The following is a 22283-nucleotide window of genomic DNA, read 5'->3' as shown; positions in this document are numbered from 1 at the left end:
TCAACGACGAGTGAAAAATCGCCCAAGTACACGCGGCTACCATTTAAGTACCTAGCCAGCCACTTCATTCACAAATGGCAACGGAAGACGGCAATGTTGTAGATTGCGCAACGGAAGGTGATTTTCTGTGCGTTGCATACACGCATATCGTGAATGTACAAAACGTGGGAATTATACGGTTGTGTATGCATGCTATACGACTCCGTGCAGTTAGCGTTTAATTGTTTTACAGTACGTTGCGGCACGACGACGCATTTTGTTTTTATACCTCGAGTCTCTTTCTCTTATCGCGTTTATTTGATAGGGGAGATGCGCACCTTTGACGTGGAAAAAGAACAAGCAAGACAACAGAATAGTTCTCTTTCTCAGAGGAACTAGGGCAAGAAGTATGAGTGGATTAGATCCTTAAAAAGTTTCGATTCTTCTCTCTCTCTACTCGTGATAAGAGTATAGAAAATAGAACAAACGAAGAACCTGGTTAATATTCTCGATTCAATTGTAAGAAAGACAACAGCGTGATAGTGGAATGTCGGATACTGAAAACCCATGTTCGAGATGATTGCGAGAACATGATGAGACCCATTGAGCCGAAATGTTTTCAGAGAATTTCAGTCTATGTCTGTGGCAATTTCAGTTTGCCGAGGAATTTTGCTATACCTTCTCATATTTACCGCGCAAAGAGATGAAGGCACGTTCGTTCCGATCTAAAAAATGTTGCGAAAGTGCACAATGCGCGTGGACGCGAGGCGAACAAAAGGAAAAAAAAACCAAGGGAACACAGAAGAGTCGATGTAAGAAAATGAGAAAATTTGCAACGCGCTCTTATCCGCAACACAGGTGTACACAACCGTTGCGAATAATTCTTCATTGTCATTTCGAGCAGGTGGGAACGACCTCCCGGAGAATTGGCAGATATCGAAGCAAACGACGCTGGGTGTTAATTCGCAGTCGAGCGGCAAGGACGGAACCGAAAGCCTTATCCATTATGCTGTACCTTGTCAATTAAAAGTAGGAAAAACCTATCGACATTTATACCCCGGACAAAACTCGGTTTCCGCTTCGCCGGACTTCCGTTTTTGTTCTCCAAGTCACGTGTTTGCTTTTTACCAAACGACTTACTTCTCTTGGGATACCAACATTGTAAAAAATATTCCCAATATTATTTTATCATTGTTAAAGTTCGACAGTGCCTTGACGCTGATTGACAGAGGGACGTAACATTTTTCCAGGCGTATGAAAAGCCAGACTTATTGTAAGACAGTGGCGTGTCTCTCTCAACAGTATTCAATGTGTTGAATCTATACTCTAACCTCGAAAAGACGTCATGTAACAGTCCTATCTTTACCGACCGAGTTATTTTTGCATTAATGGCAGTTTTAAACATTAGCATATGCATAGCTAAGGGACTTTCTAGGATTCTCAGAGTAATCAGGAGCAAAATAAACATGATACGGCATGATACTATTTTCATGAAATATTCATGCTAGGAAAAATAAATCACCAAGCCTGTAAATGTGAATCGCAGTTTACTTCTCTCAGCGTAAATATTACATGAAAATAGTGCTGTGATATATTATCTCATTTCGTGTTACTTTTCGAACCGGAAGAAGTCCGTCAGCAATAGGCGGTTACCCAAAAACGAATACTCAATAAAAAAAAAAAAAAAACTCTCTAGATAAGGGTAGTTTTATTTTAGGAAGACCCAACCTTAAACTCGTGATTTCTTGCGCCAAGTTTAATCACACTGTAAACGGTGACAAACAATTGATTTTGTTTTCTTCGACATCGGCAAGGATCTTCGTAATATCTCGAAGAAAACAGAAGCCAGCCACCGATAGCTGAATATCTAAAAAAAAAAGGGCAATGCAAAAACGACTCCGTCGGTAATGGTGGGATTCTTACAAGCCCTCGACTCAGGTCCAAGATTTTTTGCGTCACGTTTAACGGGGTCGATTCTATCCTCTTCGAAATCGTCAATGATCGCCATAGCCTCTCGACGAAAAACTTCGCCAGTCACTAACGAAATCCCTAAAACGGGCACGATGGAAAAATGACTCGATCGGTAAGGGTAAGATTTTCATAATCCCTTAATCTAAGCTCAAGATTGTTAGTTTCGCGTATAACGGGGTCGATGGTTTAGGATTTTCGTAACTTCTTGATAAAAAGGAAATAAAAAAATAAATAAAAACTCCGTTCATACACATAGGTGTTCGTTTGTTCCCTGGGCCTCGGCGCTGCTGGTGCGCTCCTCTCGGCAGCGCGGCACTTGCCAGCATTTTATCTGGCGTGTCGTTCTCGCGCGCGGGAACGCGTACGTGTTAATGCACACCGCATGCACCGTTCGGCGCTGTGTTGGTGCGTGCGTGAAACTGGGTCGCGGGTTCGACAACTTCAGCCAAGGCTGCCTACCCAGCGGTTCTCAGCCGGCGATGCATTTTCTCTCTCTTGACACACGCCTGCCTGCCTGCCTTGCGGCCCACGTACTTGAGATGCCTTCCGTCGTTGTCTCTTTAAATTTCCCACATTTTCACCCGCCCCGATACGCCGTTTGAATTTTACCGATTTTCCACATTCTCATAGATCCCACCCCCGTTTCCGGTCACCCTGACGCCGTTTTTTACTCTCTCGCGCTCCCGCAGCTTTGGGACAATTTTGAGCCGTAAGATAAGTGCTCGAGAATACTATTTTCACTCTCTGTTTGACGTAACATGTTTTTCACTCACACCTGGAAGGATCTTTCTGTGTATCGATTGACACAGACAAATACCAACGTAAGCGGTGTGGAATATTAGTAGCGGCGTAGATCAATGCCGAAACTCTTTCGAGCTTAATGATCGATAAAAAAATCCGTACCGATGAGAAGGAAACGTGTGTGGTGGCAATCGGCTCTTCGCTTCGCAAATGGTTTCAAAATTGTCGACGTTTTTTTGATTCGATTGAAATGGTAGGCAGTGCATGAAATTGCAAATATGGCAAAGCAATGCGGGTACCGCTTACAATGACTCATCCTCAAACCGTGGAAAACGTGCACCGAACCGATGTTCGAAGCACAGGAAACATTTTGTTCGAATGTACAATAATTTATTTCACCTCTTGATGCAGCGGCGTTAAACTATATCGCGTTGATTTTCTTTCTTTCTATTTTTGTTTCACATATTTGTCACGCATCATTATACAATTGGTTGTATTCGCACTTCTGGCGTTATATTTACTCTGTATATTTGGTTAGTAATTAACGCATCAACGTGAATCACTGAATGATGAACATGGAAGAATTAGACCCCAATCGTAAAGGATGCTCTGAAATATCGGTCGGAAATTTTTTCCAACTGACACATACGACAACGTTACAGGATTGTTGTGTAGAAAATATGTGTATTATATAAACATCAATCTTTTACGAATTTTCGGAGGAAAAAAAAACACATCATATATAACAGATTCCGCGTCAGGTTGTCCCATTTTACTTTTGACCGTTACCCTCAATTTTGTTCTGCTCTCATTTTCATTTTGTTGTTTTTTTTTTTTCTCTTCAAGCAAACGGTCAAAACGATAAGGTGATCAAGCGTGACAAAGCAATTAGAAGCGATTAACGATTTATCGTACTCGGAATTAAAACTGCGATTTTTTTTTTTTCTATCAACAATACATATATAATCTGTGTCATTATATTCGTATATACGCAAGAGGCTAAGTAGAACGAGATGTGTATATTAATATTATTGAATAACTAAAACACGATCATCCGCCGTTACTTACATCCACCGTAGAGTGCGGGAGATACGTAGTTATTTACTCGTTTCGATTTCCTGCTGGAGATAACGAAATTACCTACTTCTCAACTCGTTTATACGGATGGCATTCTGCGTGTATACCAATAATCAATACACCTGCCAGATACCGTGAGAATTAAACCCCAGCCATTTGATCTTCCGCATTGTTTTACCGTTTCAATTTACTTTGCCTCTCTTTATTTTACCATTATTTCGGTAGCATCGTCGGTTATAGAATCCAGGTAAGAAACAAGCATGGAGGTTTATTATTGAATAAATCTGAGCTAATTTTAACGAAAAACCTGTGAAAATGTTCCACGGACATTAATGTGATGTTTGTGATTTTCTAACAGCAAGCCGACAACGACAGTTGTACAATATATATGCGCACAAGTTATGTGAGTTCTTTAATTTTGTTTTTTTTGTTTTTTTGTTTTTTTGCTTATCAAATTGAGAATCTCTGTGAGATGCTATTCAGCAGCTGTCGCAACGCCGTTGCTGCTGTCAACCAACTTCTATCCGTTATTTCTAGGAGTTTCTACGCTTCTACCTGCCGCAATTCGCAGCGTTCATATTATACCCGCGTACAAAGTACAAAATTACTAAAACTCTGCACGGCAGGTTTGTCGATTATATTAAACGCGCCTCGCTGCATCGTCATCGCTATTTACTGTGTGCATAAAAATTTTTCACTCATCTTCAAGTTTTGTTTCAACTCTGCGGTAACAATTGTACACTTATTGGTGTTTGATGATAATTTTACGCAAATAAAATTTTTCACATCGTACAACAGGTTTATTTATTTAGAGACACTATTCGCAAGCGCCGATCGAGTATTTGTTCAAATTATCTAACGCACGTGATTATGCTGGCGTTTGAAACATGCAAGTGAAAATGACCAAAATGAAACGAAGAAAATAAATAAAAGAGTAAAGGATGAAAATACGAAACGGAGTGAAAAAGTTGCGCAATGCGGGTTACACGAAATGCTTTGGTACAGTGACAAACCGTTACATGTTTTGTTACTTCATCTTTTTGACTTTGTTTTACTGCTCTCGCCAGAGCACCGGCGTAATGTCTCTACTCTCGTGACGTCACGGTATCTCGTTGGTTTCAATTCGACAATAACCGCGTATGGTACTTGAGCTGTGTGACTTTTTGCGACCAGTTTTGCCGAGTAACGTTACTCCGATACTCTATTTGTAGAATGAGAATTTGTACATGGAAGAGAGAAAAAAAAACTTGAGAGTAAAAAAAAGCAAAGGCCGGGAAGAAAAACAATGTAAACGCTGCATACTCAATTCAGTTTTATTATCCTTTAACCGGCACAAGGATGAAGGTTTAATGTTCCCCCGGGTATGTGTGTAACTACGTACGTACGCATGCCTCGTGTATTCAAATAGTACCAAGTAAGGACACGTGCTCGCACGCGTGGCTTACGAAAGCTTGTTTTCACCGCTCGCATTGGTGGATTTGTCATAAGACCGCGGACTGTCAGGGTATCGGTTTTTGGGCATGGAGACTCTTCTCGGCTCTGCATCGCCGGGAAAACTTTGTAAAAGAAACGTATCCCGTAAGGTGATCCGAATTGTACGAATTGCAAGTCAAGAGAAGTTTTACTCACAATCAGCTTTACGTGAACCGATATATTCTTCGCATAATATGAATGTTTTGTTATGAAAGTGATGATAAATCATAGGGAAATATTCATCTTTGCACCGAGAAAAATTTTTTGATGCGATTCGCGTACAGTTGGCTTTTTTATTTTAATTTTCACCATGGCCGGAAAATATACAGTACTTGGTATAAAATGAAAATTAGTTGTGTACCCGTAACCAGAAAATTCAGTACCTGTTATTATTTTTTTTGGTAACGGTAACTCGTAGTGTAATTTTGTTGTTGTTACTACCGTGACGATTGGATATTGGTTCAACAATAAATTGATGTTAAGACCTCATCTAATCGAAGAAGCGTGATCAACTCAACAAACAGATTTGACGTCGCAATAATCTCAAAATGTAGTATGAACATAACTGTAATCACAGTATAAACAGTTATACGAGGTTTTCGTGCGATTCCGACAATACCTAATCCATTATGGTAACAATAAAGAAATAAAATTATTGTCAGTGTACCAGCTCGCTAAAAAGAAAATGCTATCAAAAATGGTCGACAGATTTTCTTCACCGAACCTTATTATCGGGGATTTGAGCATCACGGACGCTCAGGGACCGAGGTTAGCGCATTTAGGCAGGAGTGAACGTGACGAATCAATCTGAAAACCTGAGCGTAGGTAGGTAGGCAGGTATCGTGTATATCTGTGCGCGCTTTGTATCGGGGGACAAGAAATTTCTACGTGAAAATCGCGCGAAGGCCATAAAACGAAAACGTGTTTGATTCGGCGTAGTGCAGCCTTGTGACATTGCGGTTGGTATACAGAGGCGGGCGGCGGGTTTATTAAGGTACGACATCAAAGTTTACACTCGTACAAAAGCGTGTATCCCGGCGGTATGAATCCACCTCAAACAATCCACGCGTCAAAATTACGGGCTCGCTTGTATCTCGATCTAATTGTAAGGTCAAACAAACAAGTGACACCGAGCCCTTGCTGTGGCGCAAGAAATAAGCCAAATAATGGCATTATTTAGAACGTCAGGCGCGAATGCCTGCGTGCATCGAGTAGTCCAGCTGTAACACACTTGGAATTAGGACAAAACGATCGTCGAAGGGCAAGCTTCAAGCTCACCTCCGCATTCAGGGACTTTTCTTTTCACCGTTTGCTCCGGCTTTTTCATACCCGCACATACCACCTTGCCTACATAACTGATCGTCGAAACTATCTCGTCGTATTGGAATCGTCATTGAATTTGGTTCATCGTGAGAAAACAAAAATCTTAATGTTCAGCATCGAGATAATAAGCGCGAATGTCCAACTTCGTCATATTTTCGTTAAAATCTCGAGGTTCTCTTAGGCTTCCAGAGTAAAAGAAGACCTCGTTTGATTCTCAAAAACGCGCACAAGTACCGATCTCGATGTTCGAGGTTCTAACGAAAACCAAAATTGGGACTCATCCGACCTTCAGAAGCCTCAGTTGCAATATTCCGGGCTTAGACCGAGATTTATATCATTGAGGTCTTCTTTTCTTGAGGTCCGCAGATTCGAGGCTCTGTCGAGTGCGACCGACGACGCGGTATGAAGATCCGGATGTTCAATCTCGATATAAAATTGTTTCAAACTTCGAGGCTCTATTGACAATAGGATCCAGAGGTTTAAATGGGACCTAAATTCGAGTCAGCATGTCTGAACTACAAAGAAATAAAGTGTCGACAGGTTCAAACGAATTCTACAATCTTGATTTGAGAAGTCAGTCTCATCTGGCAATTTGTCCGAAGTATCGCGGGGTTTTCGCGAAATCTCGCAGATGGTCAATGGGGACGGATTCGTCGTCGAGGATGAAGGAGAGGACGCGACGCCCGGCGTCGCGGCGTTCAGCAATGCTGGTCGCGCGCGCATTGACGTCCGATTGTGTAATTCGTGTGCGAGCCTGTTTACTTCACCGCCGATTATTCTCTTGGCCGTGCAGCGACCACGGCCTGACTTTCTTGAGTCGTCGCTGTTGTTTCATCTCTCGCTCTTTCTCTCTCGACAAAACAGAACCCCCGCGTACTGTAACCAGAATCCGAGAGAACGTGCTGCCGCGGATCACGCTGGTCGAGGAACGTTAAACTCACCGTTAAACGCCAGAAAATAGGCGACCCTGGTTAAATTTTGAATACGTAGTAGTACAAAATTTAGGGTTACTTGCCTGTTTGCTGGGATTCAGCGGAATGTTTCACAGAATATACACGTGATTACTAAGGATTCGTCGCGATCCTCCAAACCGGCGTTCATCTGGCAACCGCATTGACACCAGGTCAAAGTGATTTTTCTATCGAGAAAACCCTTGGAAAAATTGGAAATTCCGAATGTTTGGTGTAATTAAAGTGTGTTTTAACTTTGCATCTGCGAAGTTTCAGGCATCGTTTCGGTGTAATACATGAAAAGAAGATTACCTGCGTGATGGTCTATTTTTTATTACATAGGTACGTCAATGTATCTGGAATTTTGAATATGACGTTAATTGTTCAGTTAGTCATTAATTAGTACGACGTTTTACCGCGAATTGAAATCACATTTTTAAGCATCAACGTATGTTTGCGAAGGTACGCACTCGCAAGTTTTTCCAGCTCAATCGACGGTGTTGTTCGACTGAAATAGTGTCATTAACGCAGGTATGAGCATTGAACTCGGTCTCAGTGCAACGCAATCCTCAAGATCTTGACCATTTTGTGAGTTTCACATCGAGGAACCTTGACAATAAATCTCCGAATGGCTAAATCGCAGTGACGAAACTGCAAATTCGGCCTGGAAGCAGTTCCGTATCGATATTTTCCATTATCTTTTTGGAGGTGCATCATCAACTTAAACTCTTCGAGTTTTCTCATTACGGTCTACAATAAACCATAAATAAGTAGGTTATTTCGAAATCAGCGTCGACGATCTTTGTCATTTATAAAATTTGATTCGCGAGCCTTTCCCCGAGACGTAAGCGTATCAGACATAATAATTAATTCAAGGAAAGAGCAGATCTATGCTCGCAATCTCGATCCCAGTTGATTTCAGCGGCAATATCAGTCGATACGATACACGGAGTTTGACGGGAGTCAATTTCACTTTGCCAAAACTTTCCCTCCCGCCAACTCTCACTTCCTACGTAAGTATACCTATACCTACGTATAATGGTATACACATGCGCTTTAGCAGTCGACATGTTGTATTCGCGATATTCGATTAAGCAAGGCGGTGCAAGTATTGTTTTTTTCCCCTTCTTTTCTCTCTTCAGTTCTCATCTGGTTAGTAATTTTATTTTCTTTTCTACTCCTTTTGAATTCAGAACAACCTGACCTGTTTCCGTGCTTTCCATTTACACACACACACGCACACACGCGCTGTGTACGTAAACGAGCCTCGTAACACAGGTAAGCACATTACCGCATCGTTAAGGAGTTAAGATTAACGCTGTCAAACATGTAATATGTATGCGAAATACGCGTATAAACAATATTTGGTTTCTTTCCTTCGACGAGTATAAATGTTTTAAACGGATTTTAATTGGCAACAACACGAGACAATCTATTTCGCAGAAATAAGTAGAGCAGTGAGCTTTTATCAGACTCTTAGAAAAAAGTTCCCGACAGTGTTTCGATTGTATATGCTCATATATTTACCGTTCGCGAGATGAATAATCGTGAAAACAACGGCAATGCATCATGAAGATGTGAAAATGAGGTTACAAAAAATTCGCTGGAAGTAACTTTGGAATGGAATTTCTTCTCCATTCCCAGATGACCTCACGCTTCGTGCGTGCGCTAACGATTCAACGGCATTTCCGGAACGGCAGACCGCTATAAACTGCATGACTACATGAGATAAATTTCACTGAAGTTCTCGTCGAACCTCACCAAAAAATGGAACCGGGTAATGTTTACGAAGGGCTCACTTATTACCTTGACAGTTTGAAATCAGACTAACGACCCACTTACAAGAACTTTACAAGAATCGAATAATTTATACGAGGAGTGGTTATCTTTATGAACGAGTAAACTATAATCAGGGTCGGAAAGCTTAAGCCATCGTCTTAACGTTCTCCATTCCTTTCATTGCCCCAGAAATTGCTGATGTTGATAAAATACCGACAGCACAATTCAGAATGACAATGCGACGTTCATCTGCCGCCCTGCATGAGTCAAAAGTCGGTAAACATGGCAGGGATGTCGTTTCACTCGCGTTCACCATGACGGTTCATCTTACGGTTCCTTAGGACCCAAGACTCGGTGTCGGTGCATATCTGCAATAATCAGTCGAACGAAGTGCAGCTTCTACCGGCATGTTGCGGCGACCATTTAGCTCGGAATGAAAGGACAATATCGCGCTGCAGGGCGTTGAAAGGTGCTGAGGAAGGCGGTCCTCCTCCCCCGGCTTCGCAGCAAAGCTGCATTTCATTCGAGGCTTCACGGCTCTTATGCACGCGCGGATGTATTGATGCGGCACCGGCGTGTGCAGGCCTCAGTTGCACAGCGGGTATCGATCCCGCCCCTCTGCTCGCTCCTGCTTCACCATCATCTACTTCCTTGCCGTTCCTCTCCTCTCCTCTCCTCGCCACTCTACATCGCTCCTCCATTCTTCTTTTCCTTTCTCTCCTCTCCTCCGTTCAGCCCTCCGTGACGCCAAAGCTCCACGCCAAACACCAGCGCCACTTTTCCCTCGAGAAACGGGAAATTCCACCACCGATGTCATCGCGTTGCGAATTTTTAGAGCACACTTCGAATCGGTGAAAATGTCTCTACAGTTTTCGGAAAATAAACATTATCCGGTAGTCTGGTTACCACTGATCGTGAGTGATGGTAGATGTGACATGACACTGGCTACAGTTGATAAGATGCATAATTATCGTGTCACCTATGAAACACATCTTTGCATTGATGATCCGAAATCCAGCAGCTGAACGGTAGCGAATTCGTGAAACTTGATATGCGCGTGTATTTTGAGGAACGGAATATTGGAGTGCGAACTACTGAAATACTCATAAAATATAACCGTCTTGAAACTCACTGCGGCACGGTGAAGCTTCCTCTGCAACGATACGTGTTACTGGATGTTTTAATAACTGAATACCCCGAAACGTTTAGAAATTATTTAAATTTTTCAATTGAAGAGATTCTCCTCGCCAGAGGTTACTGTTCATCATACGAAATGAATAATATGTCAAATTTTTGAAACATATACTAGGTAAGACGAAGTTCTCCTATTTTTTATCATCGTAGGCGATTTTGCTAGCTCATCAGACCCGAGATGTTTAGAAACTGTGTTGACTTTTCATAAACATTTCGGATTTCAGGCTTAAGAATATGTCAATACACGCACGTTTCGTAATCGGAGATATTTTTTCCGTTTCAACAGAATAAACGTGTTTAAAAGAAGCCTCACTTTTGCCATGAAATCGACACGTCCTGATCCGTCCGAACCTAACCTGAATTACGGACTGTCTATTCCATCGTTGTATTCTGGTTCACCTCGGCGAACGACAATACCAGTTTTTAATCTACTACCAGCTCGGGAAGTAGCATGGTTATCGTTAAACCTAGCTCAACCCGAAGCCAAGTGTCGTTAACTACAACTTGAACTAGAACTGGATCAGCCCAAAAGGAAAGAGTTTCTACGTGTTTCGTAAAAACGAATCGTGCACGGTGAAGGAAATTTACGTGCGTAGGGAATCCGCTGTCGACGATCCTTCAAACGACGAAAGTCCAACTCTAATTTCGTGAAGTTTGAATATCTTGGCATCACTGCCGATTATCATGACTTTACGCTCATTTGGTACTCTGAATACTTTATCACCTAAATGCTGGCTGTTAATAGAACTTTTACGCGATGCTGAAATATTTACTTCAGGTCCGAAGAGTGCATCACGACGAATTCCGGTTCGAACGTTCGTTATTACGCCTTGTTTGTTATTAATGCTCTTCTGGAGTCTGGGGTGAAAAGCTTGGCTTTGCGTATGAGTGAGGGAAAATGGCGGTGAAAAATTGATTTCTGCGCTGGAACATCGATGTTACACAGTTTCCATCCAGACGACTCCATCAACGGGAAAAGGTAATCCGAACGTCGGTTAATCGTATTTTTGTAGTATTAAAGACTGAGAAGGGATAGCGAAACTTATAGACGGCTGACTGCGAGCGACCTACAACGCATACGCAAAATAAATGAACTCTATTGGTCGGCGAGATCGTATCGCGGCAATATTTTCGCATCCAAGGTAGGAGAAACGGGGTACGAGATGTCAAACTCTCCTGCGTCGAGTTGCGAATTGAAATTGTACAGTTAAGATGAATCCCGTAGCACTAATCAGCGATCAGTGAGTTGAGAGGAAAAAAAGTTTGCTAACATTTCCCCAATCACTTGATCCTCTATTTCATCGTCAGACCTGCGGAAGATCAACAAGCAAAAATGGATCACCCACATAACCTCCATAAGCCGTGCTTGACAGCCGAAGCTTAAGGTGACTAGCCCGCATGGAACGATAGAAAAGCTCGCGCATGCGCAGTCGTAGGCTCGATCTGTTAAGTTTCACCGTTTCCTCTTAAAAGTTTATAATTCGTTTTCATTTGAATTTGAAATTGGCGGGCTGATCTTTCGGATAAATATTCATCGCACCGTTGTGATTGATTGCAGCCCACGCCAGCTAATGAATTAGCAATAATACCCACTGTGAGTTTCAGTTTGCTTTCCTAATTCAGATTCAGCTTCGCAACTCGATTTTTTTCTCCCGAGACGCGTATCGGGCGTCAGCTCCGTCCAGGTAACACAACGCGGATGGCTGCGGGTAGTTATTGACAAAATGCGACTAACCTGGACAGTTATTGCGATTAGAACTGTACCACGGAGATCAGGTATATTCGGCTTGCCCGACGAAGAGCTGTTTGAACAGTTAATCACGCCTTTACTCGCAATGTCGTCCGATTATACAAATTACACTCACGTGCTTTCTTCGTATTTTTTCATGCAGCGCAAATGAAGCCCAACGCCGAGTGATTGATGTGACGTCTGTATACCTACCACAAGTATTATACGTGAAACTAACAGAAAACGAAAGCGCTTTAGTTCTATTGTTGCGTAATTGACTTCCTTACTGGAATTAGCCAAATATTCTCAGGGTCGATATATTACCGTATAACAAACTTCGTTGAGTAAAGCGCAGGTACAGTTTCTGCACTCAGCGTGCCAAAATATTGCTGTCACGTCATTCAAATACACGAATTACACAAAAAGAATATTGTTCCAATGATGAATGAATACCGAAAATCATGTTCCGTACATGTATATTTGTATAAAATATTCTGTCAACTTTTGTCTATCAGGAATAAAAAATGTCAGGAAATGTAACGAATATTTTGTCGAAATGAATTTGAATAAAGTCCCACCCAAGTATCTGGTCAATTTAATGTTTCATTCCAAATTTCATGATAATACAGGTACGTTTACGATTTCAAATTAATGAACAGATTTGACGCCCACGCAGCATTTGTTCGGCAGTGATGTCAAGCAAAATATATCCCGGTATTTATCGATGACTACTATGTATTCGATAATTACAGCCACTGATGCGAACTCCAAGTTTCTCTTTCTCATAATCAGCGTATCTCCGTGCCAGATATTTTATTGTCGGTTTTACAGCATACCTACACTAAGCGAAAAGACGTAGCGTTAAAAAATAAATGACTCCCAGTTACAGAATGAATATTTTCGAATCCAAAGAACAAGCTTTCATTTTCTAGAAAACTTGACAAGCTGCATAATTTGCGCTGTTAAAGAGGATCGTTTTCTTGCGAAAAATCATCGAATGCCGAGTCAGAATCTATTCAGAGAAATTCAAGTGTCGGTAATGACGGGAAAAAAAACCGTTGAAAATGTAATTTCCTTGTGATATGAACCACGAATTACAAAAAGACAATATTCCAACATCTGACGAGTCGAATAATAATGCTAGAAATTTTTTTTTCAGCCTTCATAAAACAACAACGCAACGTTTCTTCGTTGTAGCTGAATTATATTTTCTCCTCGGACGATTTGGCCAAATCCGGTAACAAGATCTAATTACGAGCGTACGTGTGTGTACGACGATACGATTGACGATAAGATTTCTGTGAATTATGTTCGCGGCTACTTTGGCTGGATTATACATTTATACTCTCTTGCGGCTGTAACCTGGCGGGTGTTTCGTCATCGGGCTGATTTTTTCGTAAGTGAAAGTGCCTGGATCCATGTGGGCATGTGCATGTTTATCCTGCACACATACCGACCACACGTCGTATGTAACGCACCGCTGTCGTGTCGCTGTATGCTTACACGAGCATTTGCGTATCGGCGAGGAGTTCGTTGGTTGTGTGGCACCTATCGCGATTTCGACCTGGGACCAGTTTTCAATTAATTGCTATTACAAAATAACAACCATCTGTATCCAATCAGGGCCTCTCGCTGCATAACTCTGACAGGCACATTACACACGTGAATATTGCCAGCCAATAATATATACACATTATGCATAATAAACAATTTTATTCTGAGGTAACCAAAATCATTCTCATGTCCGTTCAATTGTCGGCAGAATATTATTTATCGCCGATAAATTTCTCTCGATCATTATTTTTTTTTCATTGATACTAAATTATTAACACCGCTATTTCTCAACTTGCGAGGGATAACTACAATTTATACGTCTGTACCTTGACTCTCGTCGATCGATGATGATAGCAATGAAATGGAATACCTTTCGGAAGACCCGAAACTCCGTTTGTGCAATCAATTTTACATGTAACTAACTACACCGAAGAAAAATTCTTATTTCACCGTCCTTTGATAATTTTTTGCAAAAGGTATTTAATAAAATGTAAAGATTGTATTTAATCGATTCTCGGAGATCGTTCGGAGAATATATAATGTCGATGTAAACTGCGGGAAACGATGTTGAATACTGCTTCGTTTCGCGAGATTGAAGCGTTGTTTGATACGTCACCAAGAGAGAAATTTGCACCTGAGAATAATTTCGCGGACCCGACTGATTCACCGTTTAAGAAAGCGGGCCTAAGCCGTGATCCATGATTGATTGGTCAAACGACGGTGAAACAAAGTCGGTAAAAAAATTAATTAAATAAACAAAACTGCCCAGAGCGACATCGTACGTTATAACGTCGGTGCTTTTGAGTTGAAAGTTGATTTTCAGAACTGCACGTAAGAAAGTTGGTGTTTAAAAGATCGACAATGAGTTGACTCTAGCGAGTTTCAGCAAAGTCTGATTGCGTTAAACCAACCATCAGATATCGGCTGTACTATATAGTGTACAGTACTGAATTCCCCGTGCAATATACGACGTTTTACTGCAGACACACCTCGTCAATTCAAAAGCCGCGACTTTATTCTCGTAGTTTGAAAGGCGATAACTCATGCTTTGCTCATCCAAGTATGATACCTAGTAGATTTATTTCCCACACCTTGCTCGATTCGCCCTCCTATTTTTCATTTCTTACACATTTTTCGCTCTAGATATCGAACAAATGTATAGGAACTGAGAAAAATTTATTGTTATGGTTAACACCCGGTCCTTGACTATTTCGATTTCTCACTATACTCTAAAAATGTAGTCCTGGGCGCAAAATTAAAACGAGTTTTGTCACTGTAACCAAACAATATAGTGGGTATGGGTTACGATTCTCTTCGATTTTGGTCATTCTTCTTACTATATTTTTAATAACTATAACCACACTGTAAATAGCTACTTGTGACATGCTTTCTTGTAAACCTCACAATATTCACACCACTGTTGTACAGCTATACTCATTTTACTAGGATTTCCTAATATAACTACAGTGTTCTAATGCAAAAAACGAAATTTTTCTCATTGTGTCTGATTAAAAGTATTCGGACTAAGGTGGTCCGTAAAAAAATTCCTACCTATCATAGCGTAGACGCGATAAAATGTATTCACGTCGATGATAAGCCAATTGGTTTCTCGTCGTTCTCTTCAAGTTTTTGATTATTTTCACGATTCAATTAATTTTACTGGCGTCAATTTATAGCTGCGGTATTAAAAGCGGAGAGACACTGGCCGAGTGTGACGCTGCACGAAATCGGCAAGGACACCCGCAGGTAGAGGATAAATAAAAGAATAATAATTAAGCCCACCTCACTAAACCCTGCATGCACTCCACGTGTGTATGAATAATATCAACCGAATCGAACGGTTTCAATCGTACGGTAGATTTAGTATTATAGCCACTGGGTGGCCGTCGTTGTCGGATCAGATGATCATTGTGATTATTGTGTGTGCCTGTATACATCTAACTGGTTTCACAACAGTAGATCAAAGATCTTTTGATGGGGATAATTGACTGGTCACGCCACTCGAACCATCGAATTTGTTCCAAGAGGCAAAAATGAAGTATCAAAGAGAGAGGAAAAAATTGTTACGACTGACAGTAGGATGGAAAAAAAAAAAAAACAAGATAAACATTGAAAAACAAACTGTGAGAGGATCAACTTTTAGTGCTCGTGTGTATGCACATGTACTTTCACGAACGTGCAATCGATCGGTAGCTCAAGTTCGATCACTTGTTTGTCAGAATTAACAGCCATTGTTTTTAGTTTTTATTAATGGGAATTTTTTTTCTTTCTTGCTCTACGAGTCACTGTGGTTCCCTTTCTAAAAAAAATTATGATTAAGCCTTAACGCAATCAAACTAGTTTGTAATGCGGGCATAAGATGAAACGTGATGAAATCAAGTTTTTCAGCTCTTACCGCGTCGAAGAACGTCGAACGACAAAATACAAAAATTACAACGTGTTCTTAAATTTCTGCATGTTCGATACCTTTCCATATAAATCGATTGGTTCTAGCGAAGTAGAAAAAAAATTGAAATCCAACGATGAGTGAAAATCGGCTTCCTCTTTAAACATATGGCGGAAGAGAGAGATTATATATGATTGATTACAAGAGACAGCATCGTTATTACGTTCAGATTGATTAACGGCACCTTTCGAATTTGTAACACACAAGTTATTAAGGTTTAAGTAGTCAGAGTTGACTTTGACTAATGCGTGGAAAGTAAGAATTTAGTCGGATTGCCATTTTCATCTAAAAAAAAATTTGCTTCTTCAAACCCTAAGGGCTCAAATTTGAAAGCTGTGGAAACGTTTACAAAAGAAAATTGACCCAAATACATCTTTCAATTCGGGTCAAAAAAATTGTTCAAATCGTCGTTTCCATAAATAGTTCTCCGAAAAATAATTGCATTACAAATTTCCTTGTAAGCTGTTCGTTAAACAATTAGAGACGTGCCGATAACTGATACTACATTAACGATCAGTTTGTTCTGATTTGGTTCGCGAGTTTGAAGATGAACTAGTCATAAAATAACAATCTGTACAACATTACCAAATTTGTGAATTAATTTTCCATTTGTAAAAGCGGACTAATTACGTCCATTGACCTGAATATCGTTGAAACCAACGACGATAATTCGTTCAAGGGAATTTGAAACTTCCCAAATCTGGAACGGCTATAGCGGTAATAGCCACATCGAGAAAAACTGCTAGTTGCAGTTTGTAGTTACGGTTCTTAACAATTTCTATTTTCTACCATGAACGAAAAATGTAGTTCTGAGTACAAAATAAAAATTACTTTCAAAGCAATTACTTAAAAATCTAGTACGTATTACTATTGTTAACTATTGAGATAATTCGATATTTGTGCAACGATAATATATGTATACTAAACTAAACAAATTCACCCTTACCATAATTTACAAAAGTACCGACAAAAATAATCACACTAAATACACTTGTACAACACGAGAAAAATATTACCGATGGATTCACTACAGCTTCGACGAAATGAGAAACCCGCGCAGTTTTCAGTTAACGTAATTACAGTTTTTTGCCAACGTTGTTGCATAAATGGTCCGAGTTACTGTATCGAGAAAAGTTTGCGTTAAGAAAATTACAGTAACGTCAATAAGAAAAGCGCGCGCAGTCCCTCATGCGGTTGAAGTACAAGTAGATGCAACAGCAATTAATTATTATTTCCCGTGTAAATTTTTTTTCAACCACAACGAATACGTTCGAGCGGTCATTGTAACTATAATCATTTCACCGTACCTAATTTTCTAGGTAGCAGTAACTATTGGAGTTATTTGGAGGTACGACGAAACGGCGTCGGCGTAAAATCGCCGTGATTCGGGAGATTTCGTACCTTTTATGCTTCCGGAGGAGGTGTGGGGCGTCTGTGGGGCGTGTGGGGCGTGGGGCGTGTGAGCTCCGTGCGGTGCGTGCGCCATGGGGATCGGGGAACCCCCGGCCGCCCCCGCATGTTCCAGTTTCGTGCTCACCGCACTCCACATCTCAAACATGTTGAACGCCGTTTTGACGGCCTTCTTCTTTATACCGCCGTCCCGCCAATTATCACTTACATCTGTAACGATGTTCACTATTTTATTGGCATCTCACTGAATCTCGTCGCACCCACCCAAATTGCAAACGAAACAAAAACAAAAACGAAAAAAAAAAAAGGAAAAAAAGGAAAAACACCTTGCAGAGTCTCCTTTCGAGTAGGCACTGAAACGCTCACAGAGTGCACTTGCTGCGATTGTAATTCGTGCCACAGGATTCACTGTTTACTGCCTCCTTTTTATATCCGCGTTCCAATTTCTTCGTTTGCTTTTTCTTTTTTTTTTAATAGCGTAAAAGTTTTATTTCTGCATCTTCTTGTTTTCACTACTACGAATTTTGATCGTTTCTTTATCACACTATTATCGATTAAAAATTGAAGGCACAGCCGTTCAGTTCTTTCGATTCTTCTCTCTCGTCTTCACTTTCATTCGTACACACAGATTTTGTACTAAGGGTTGTAAATATCATAGATGTGTCTACGGTCCGATGAGTTTCGAAAACTGATTCTCATATCTAGAAATGTATAATACGTGTTACAATAACATTTGGGTCGAGATTGAAATAAGGAGTATGTAACGTATGATGCGGATGATGATAGGAGTTGGGGAGGAGTCTTCTTGCGTGCAATTGTGCGAAAATTTTTTATAAGACGAGCATACTCGTTTATACGCATATACGGTATGTACTGTGATGTTTCGGTGTTCGCAGATTTTCCCAGGCTGTGAGATTACGGTATAATTAGTATCGTCTACAACAGTACGAAAAAGTGTTTTACCGGGAATAAATGCTACACGAATTGTTGTCCAATTTGTTTATTTACAGAGAACGCTGCAATGCCACTGTGGCAAATATGGAGAGATCGATATTATGGTAGTTCTATATATTTATCTCAATTTATTTTTCCATCTAAGTCGATGTTGTTGTCGTTTTTTGACGGGGGATACACGACGAACGATGGACGACATGGAGGCTACAAGGCTGCGATGACACGTCTAAGAGAAAGTGACTGTGATATTGCATACGTTACGTTGCGTCTAAAAAGCAAAACACTTTCTCCATTTCGACATTATCATACCTAGGATATTAGGCACAGGTGTGTGTGGAGTAGACGCGCGATTTTTAACTATGATTTTCCACGAATTGTTGTCTGTTAAATTTTTTCAAGTTTGCACCGGCATAAAAAGCTATTTTAGTGAGTTGGAAGGCGGCTTGCAGCGTAACCGGTAATTTTTTATCATTCTGTTGACGACTGGTCGTGTCTTCACAAATTATGCAATTTTGACGAGGCGCAGCGGGTAAGAAAGATCGACGTACCCCGCGTGTTTTGAATCACAAGAGATATTCAATGCGTATGCAGTCACAGAACTTGCGGTGAAAGGAGAAAAGTGCAATTCGGCATTTACTACAGCATTAGAGATAAGTCCTATGCCTCAATGATATAGATGATTTTTTTACGTAAATGACATTTCTTTTTAATCTACTATATGAACTTGCAGACATATATTCTTAGTACTATTAAATAATGGATAATTTAAATGCAATTGGTAAATATTCAGAATTTAGAAGTATTCTTCTGCAACTCCAACACTGTGATTTATCATTCTGCTTCTTTTCAATGCGATTTATTAAATATTCATAGCAAAAAAAAAATTTGTTTTCTTATACTCGAAGAAAGTATTCAGTCACATAAGAATTATTTACCAGTTTCGAAACTGTTGCGTAATTTTGATTAGAAAAAATTCTAAAATGACGGAATGTGAGTTTTTTTTTTTTTAATTCGGAAAAGAGAATCATATTTTTAGACGATCCGTTATCAATTATTATACTTGCAAATTAACGGAGTCGATTTTGTCGACAGAGAAGTGTTCGCTCTTTGCTGCAAATTTAAGATTCAGATTCCGAGTTTGGAATCAAATTATCTATAAAATTACGTGGGACTGAATCTTCGCTCGATTGTATTTTTAATTTACAACGTAACGAAAATACGAAAAGAAGAAGCCTGAACTCTCCCCTTGAAAAACTGCGTTGCGTAACGAAAGACGTAACCTAACCCGTAGCCAGACGATTTTAAAAATCGTAAGAAATGTCATAGTATCGTTTTCGGAACTGCGGCGTACCATCTGTAGCCGTAGCGAATTATTTTACCTCGAAACAGTAGTTTATACGAAGGCTGGGGATATCGTGACTCGATTTTCGAAGGAAATATTACTCATATTCCAAAGGAGAATTGGGAAAATTTTTTTGAGTCCTATGCGCTTGTTTGTCCGTAGTTGTAACGAGAGAAAGTAGAACTGGTTGTCATTTAGGACATAGCTGGTAGGATCGTTCAGCAAAACTTTTCGAAACACAATAAACGTGTTCTACAATGATACGATTTTTACGTAAATCGATATATTTCGACATATAATTCGTCCCTTGTTTCCAAGAAATAAATTTTCCTTTTCCACAAAGAGAACGTGATAGTTCTATTGAAAACGTGAACAAAAACAGGTGTTTAAAATAGAATCGTTAAAATTTTATTGGTTCCTACCGAAGTCACGCAATTGTAGAACAGTCGGACCAAATTTCAAATTTCAACAACTCTTGCTTCCCTAAGCTACAAACTCAGGGGTAAATGAATTCGCACAAATCTTACGTCTTGCTAAATTTCGTAACGAGTAATCTGCTGTGAGGGGATGGAGTTGACGAATCATTTTCCGACGATGCACAAATGCGCTTGGAAAAAGCCCTTTCGAGGTCTACACGTCCCGTCGAGAGGCCGCAACTCGGTGGGATCTGCTCGGGCGTTTCCACTTTAAGCTCGAACATCGGGTGCAAGCACGAATTCCCTCTCCCGCCAAGAGGGAGCCGGCGCACTTGCTATCGAGCGAACAGACCAGCAGACCCAGTTGCACCACGACCACGAGGCTCGCCCTCCGCGCGCCGCGTCCCGCGCAACCCTGCAATACGCGATACACAGGTGCATGCGCAGCTACGCGCACACCGCCACAGTCGTGTGAGGGCGCATGTGTGCGCTTCGCTCTCATCTTCGCTACTTTCTGCACAGTAGGTATATATATATATATGTAACGAGCAAAGTTTCTACATAGGACGGACGCGTATGGCGCACTGGTGTGACGCTAGTCGCGGGGCATTATACCTGCGGTAAATGCAGGCGAGGATAAATCGGTGACACCGTCCGAATCGAAGAAGGAATCGGGAAGAGCACGGAGTGGTTGAGAAATATCAAGAAATTTCAATGGCACTGATGGAAGTGAATACGAGTGAAATAACATCCCTGATGTTTGTTAGAAATGCGTCTGACCAAGTTCGAGTAACGCATGCTGAAATATTGACAGTTTGAGAAATGGTTGCGCGATTAGAAGGCTCGAATTCATTGAATTCTCGTGTTTTTCAATTTCGATTTTAATAGTTTTGGCCTCATTTCACTCGCTGACGAGATCCTCATTAATTTTCTGACCAACGTTCGAGATATTTTATATTACGGTATAGTTATAACATATGCACAAATGTAAACGTTAACGTTAACGAACAACTTTGGTATCGCATGTACACAAAACTGTTTTTATCCACTCCGAAAACGACTATTCGTAGAACTGTTTTCAAGCGATCTCTACGGAGAACAAAATAAGCCCAAAACACCAAAATTGGATCGCGAAATCTACTACTAGGTACTTATGTACGTTTACCGGCGAAAGCCAGAGAATAAGTTTGCCGATGATTCACTCTGGGAACTTTTTTCCGAGTGCTCAGATTAAAGCACACTGGAAGGTAACATCTCTGGAGATAGGTTATGAGCATTGCACAATGAAAAATGTTAAACTTGTTTGAATTTTTTCAACGGTGTACTGCCTGTTACTTTCACAAACTTCCTCTGTTCTGAGAAAAATCTAGTTGAAGTTTTTTGTTTTTTTTGACAAATCAAACGAAAGAATCTACGATTACTGCAGTTTTTCACACATTTTCAACGGCTCCTAGATACAATATCTGAATTTTCTCGCAGGGCTAACGACGCCTTTGCTCGCCTTACACATCCACGGCTACGCCACTGCGCCACTTGTATGTACATATACATACATGAATATATGTATCCGTGGTGTGTGGAATAGAGACTTTTCTAACGGCGAGGGGGGATATGTGCCGGGTGTTGGAATGCCTGTGTGCCGTTCACATATGAGCGTGGGATTACACAGAATAGAGACACGTAGTGGTGGTCCTAGTGCCCCACTGACTCGCTGCCGTTCCAGGTCCTCTTTAACGTCCGCGCGACGTTGCTATTAGTGCATCCGCACGTGAGGCTCACATCCACCTTTACGCGCGTACATGTACCTTCATCTAGGGCTATACAGAGTGTCCTATTTTAGACGAACCATTAGGATATTTCGAAAAATGAGGCAGAGAGAAGAAATTTCAACGAAAGAAAGTTCAGGAGGTCGGTTGGCCAGAAATCGACACATGTTATTGACACT

General features: G+C 40.8%; 2 protein-coding genes across 5 annotated transcripts in view; both read right to left on the bottom strand.

Annotated features, from left to right (window-relative positions):
• The window catches only part of LOC124180122 (structural maintenance of chromosomes protein 5), a 148661-nt gene that overhangs the window by 9719 nt on the left and 116659 nt on the right, over positions 1-22283 (bottom strand). The window lies entirely within an intron of this gene.
• Positions 1-22283, bottom strand: part of LOC124180123 (probable nuclear hormone receptor HR3) — a 156131-nt gene that overhangs the window by 55303 nt on the left and 78545 nt on the right. The window contains exons 2-3 of one of the 4 annotated variants that reach the window (XM_046565229.1): positions 17953-18327; positions 17618-17836 (exon numbers count right to left, since the gene is read on the bottom strand). The exons of the other annotated variants lie outside the window; for them this stretch is intronic. Coding sequence (XP_046421185.1) covers positions 17618-17774 — 157 coding nt within the window. The 5' untranslated portion in view covers positions 17775-17836; positions 17953-18327. The remainder of the gene's footprint in view (positions 1-17617; positions 17837-17952; positions 18328-22283) is intronic. 4 annotated transcript variants of the gene reach the window in all.

This window comes from Neodiprion fabricii, chromosome 4 (assembly GCF_021155785.1).
Source record: "Neodiprion fabricii isolate iyNeoFabr1 chromosome 4, iyNeoFabr1.1, whole genome shotgun sequence".
Lineage (NCBI taxonomy): Eukaryota > Metazoa > Arthropoda > Insecta > Hymenoptera > Diprionidae > Neodiprion > Neodiprion fabricii.
Note: the sequence above shows the minus strand (reverse complement) of the source record. Positions and strands in the feature narration are given on the sequence as shown.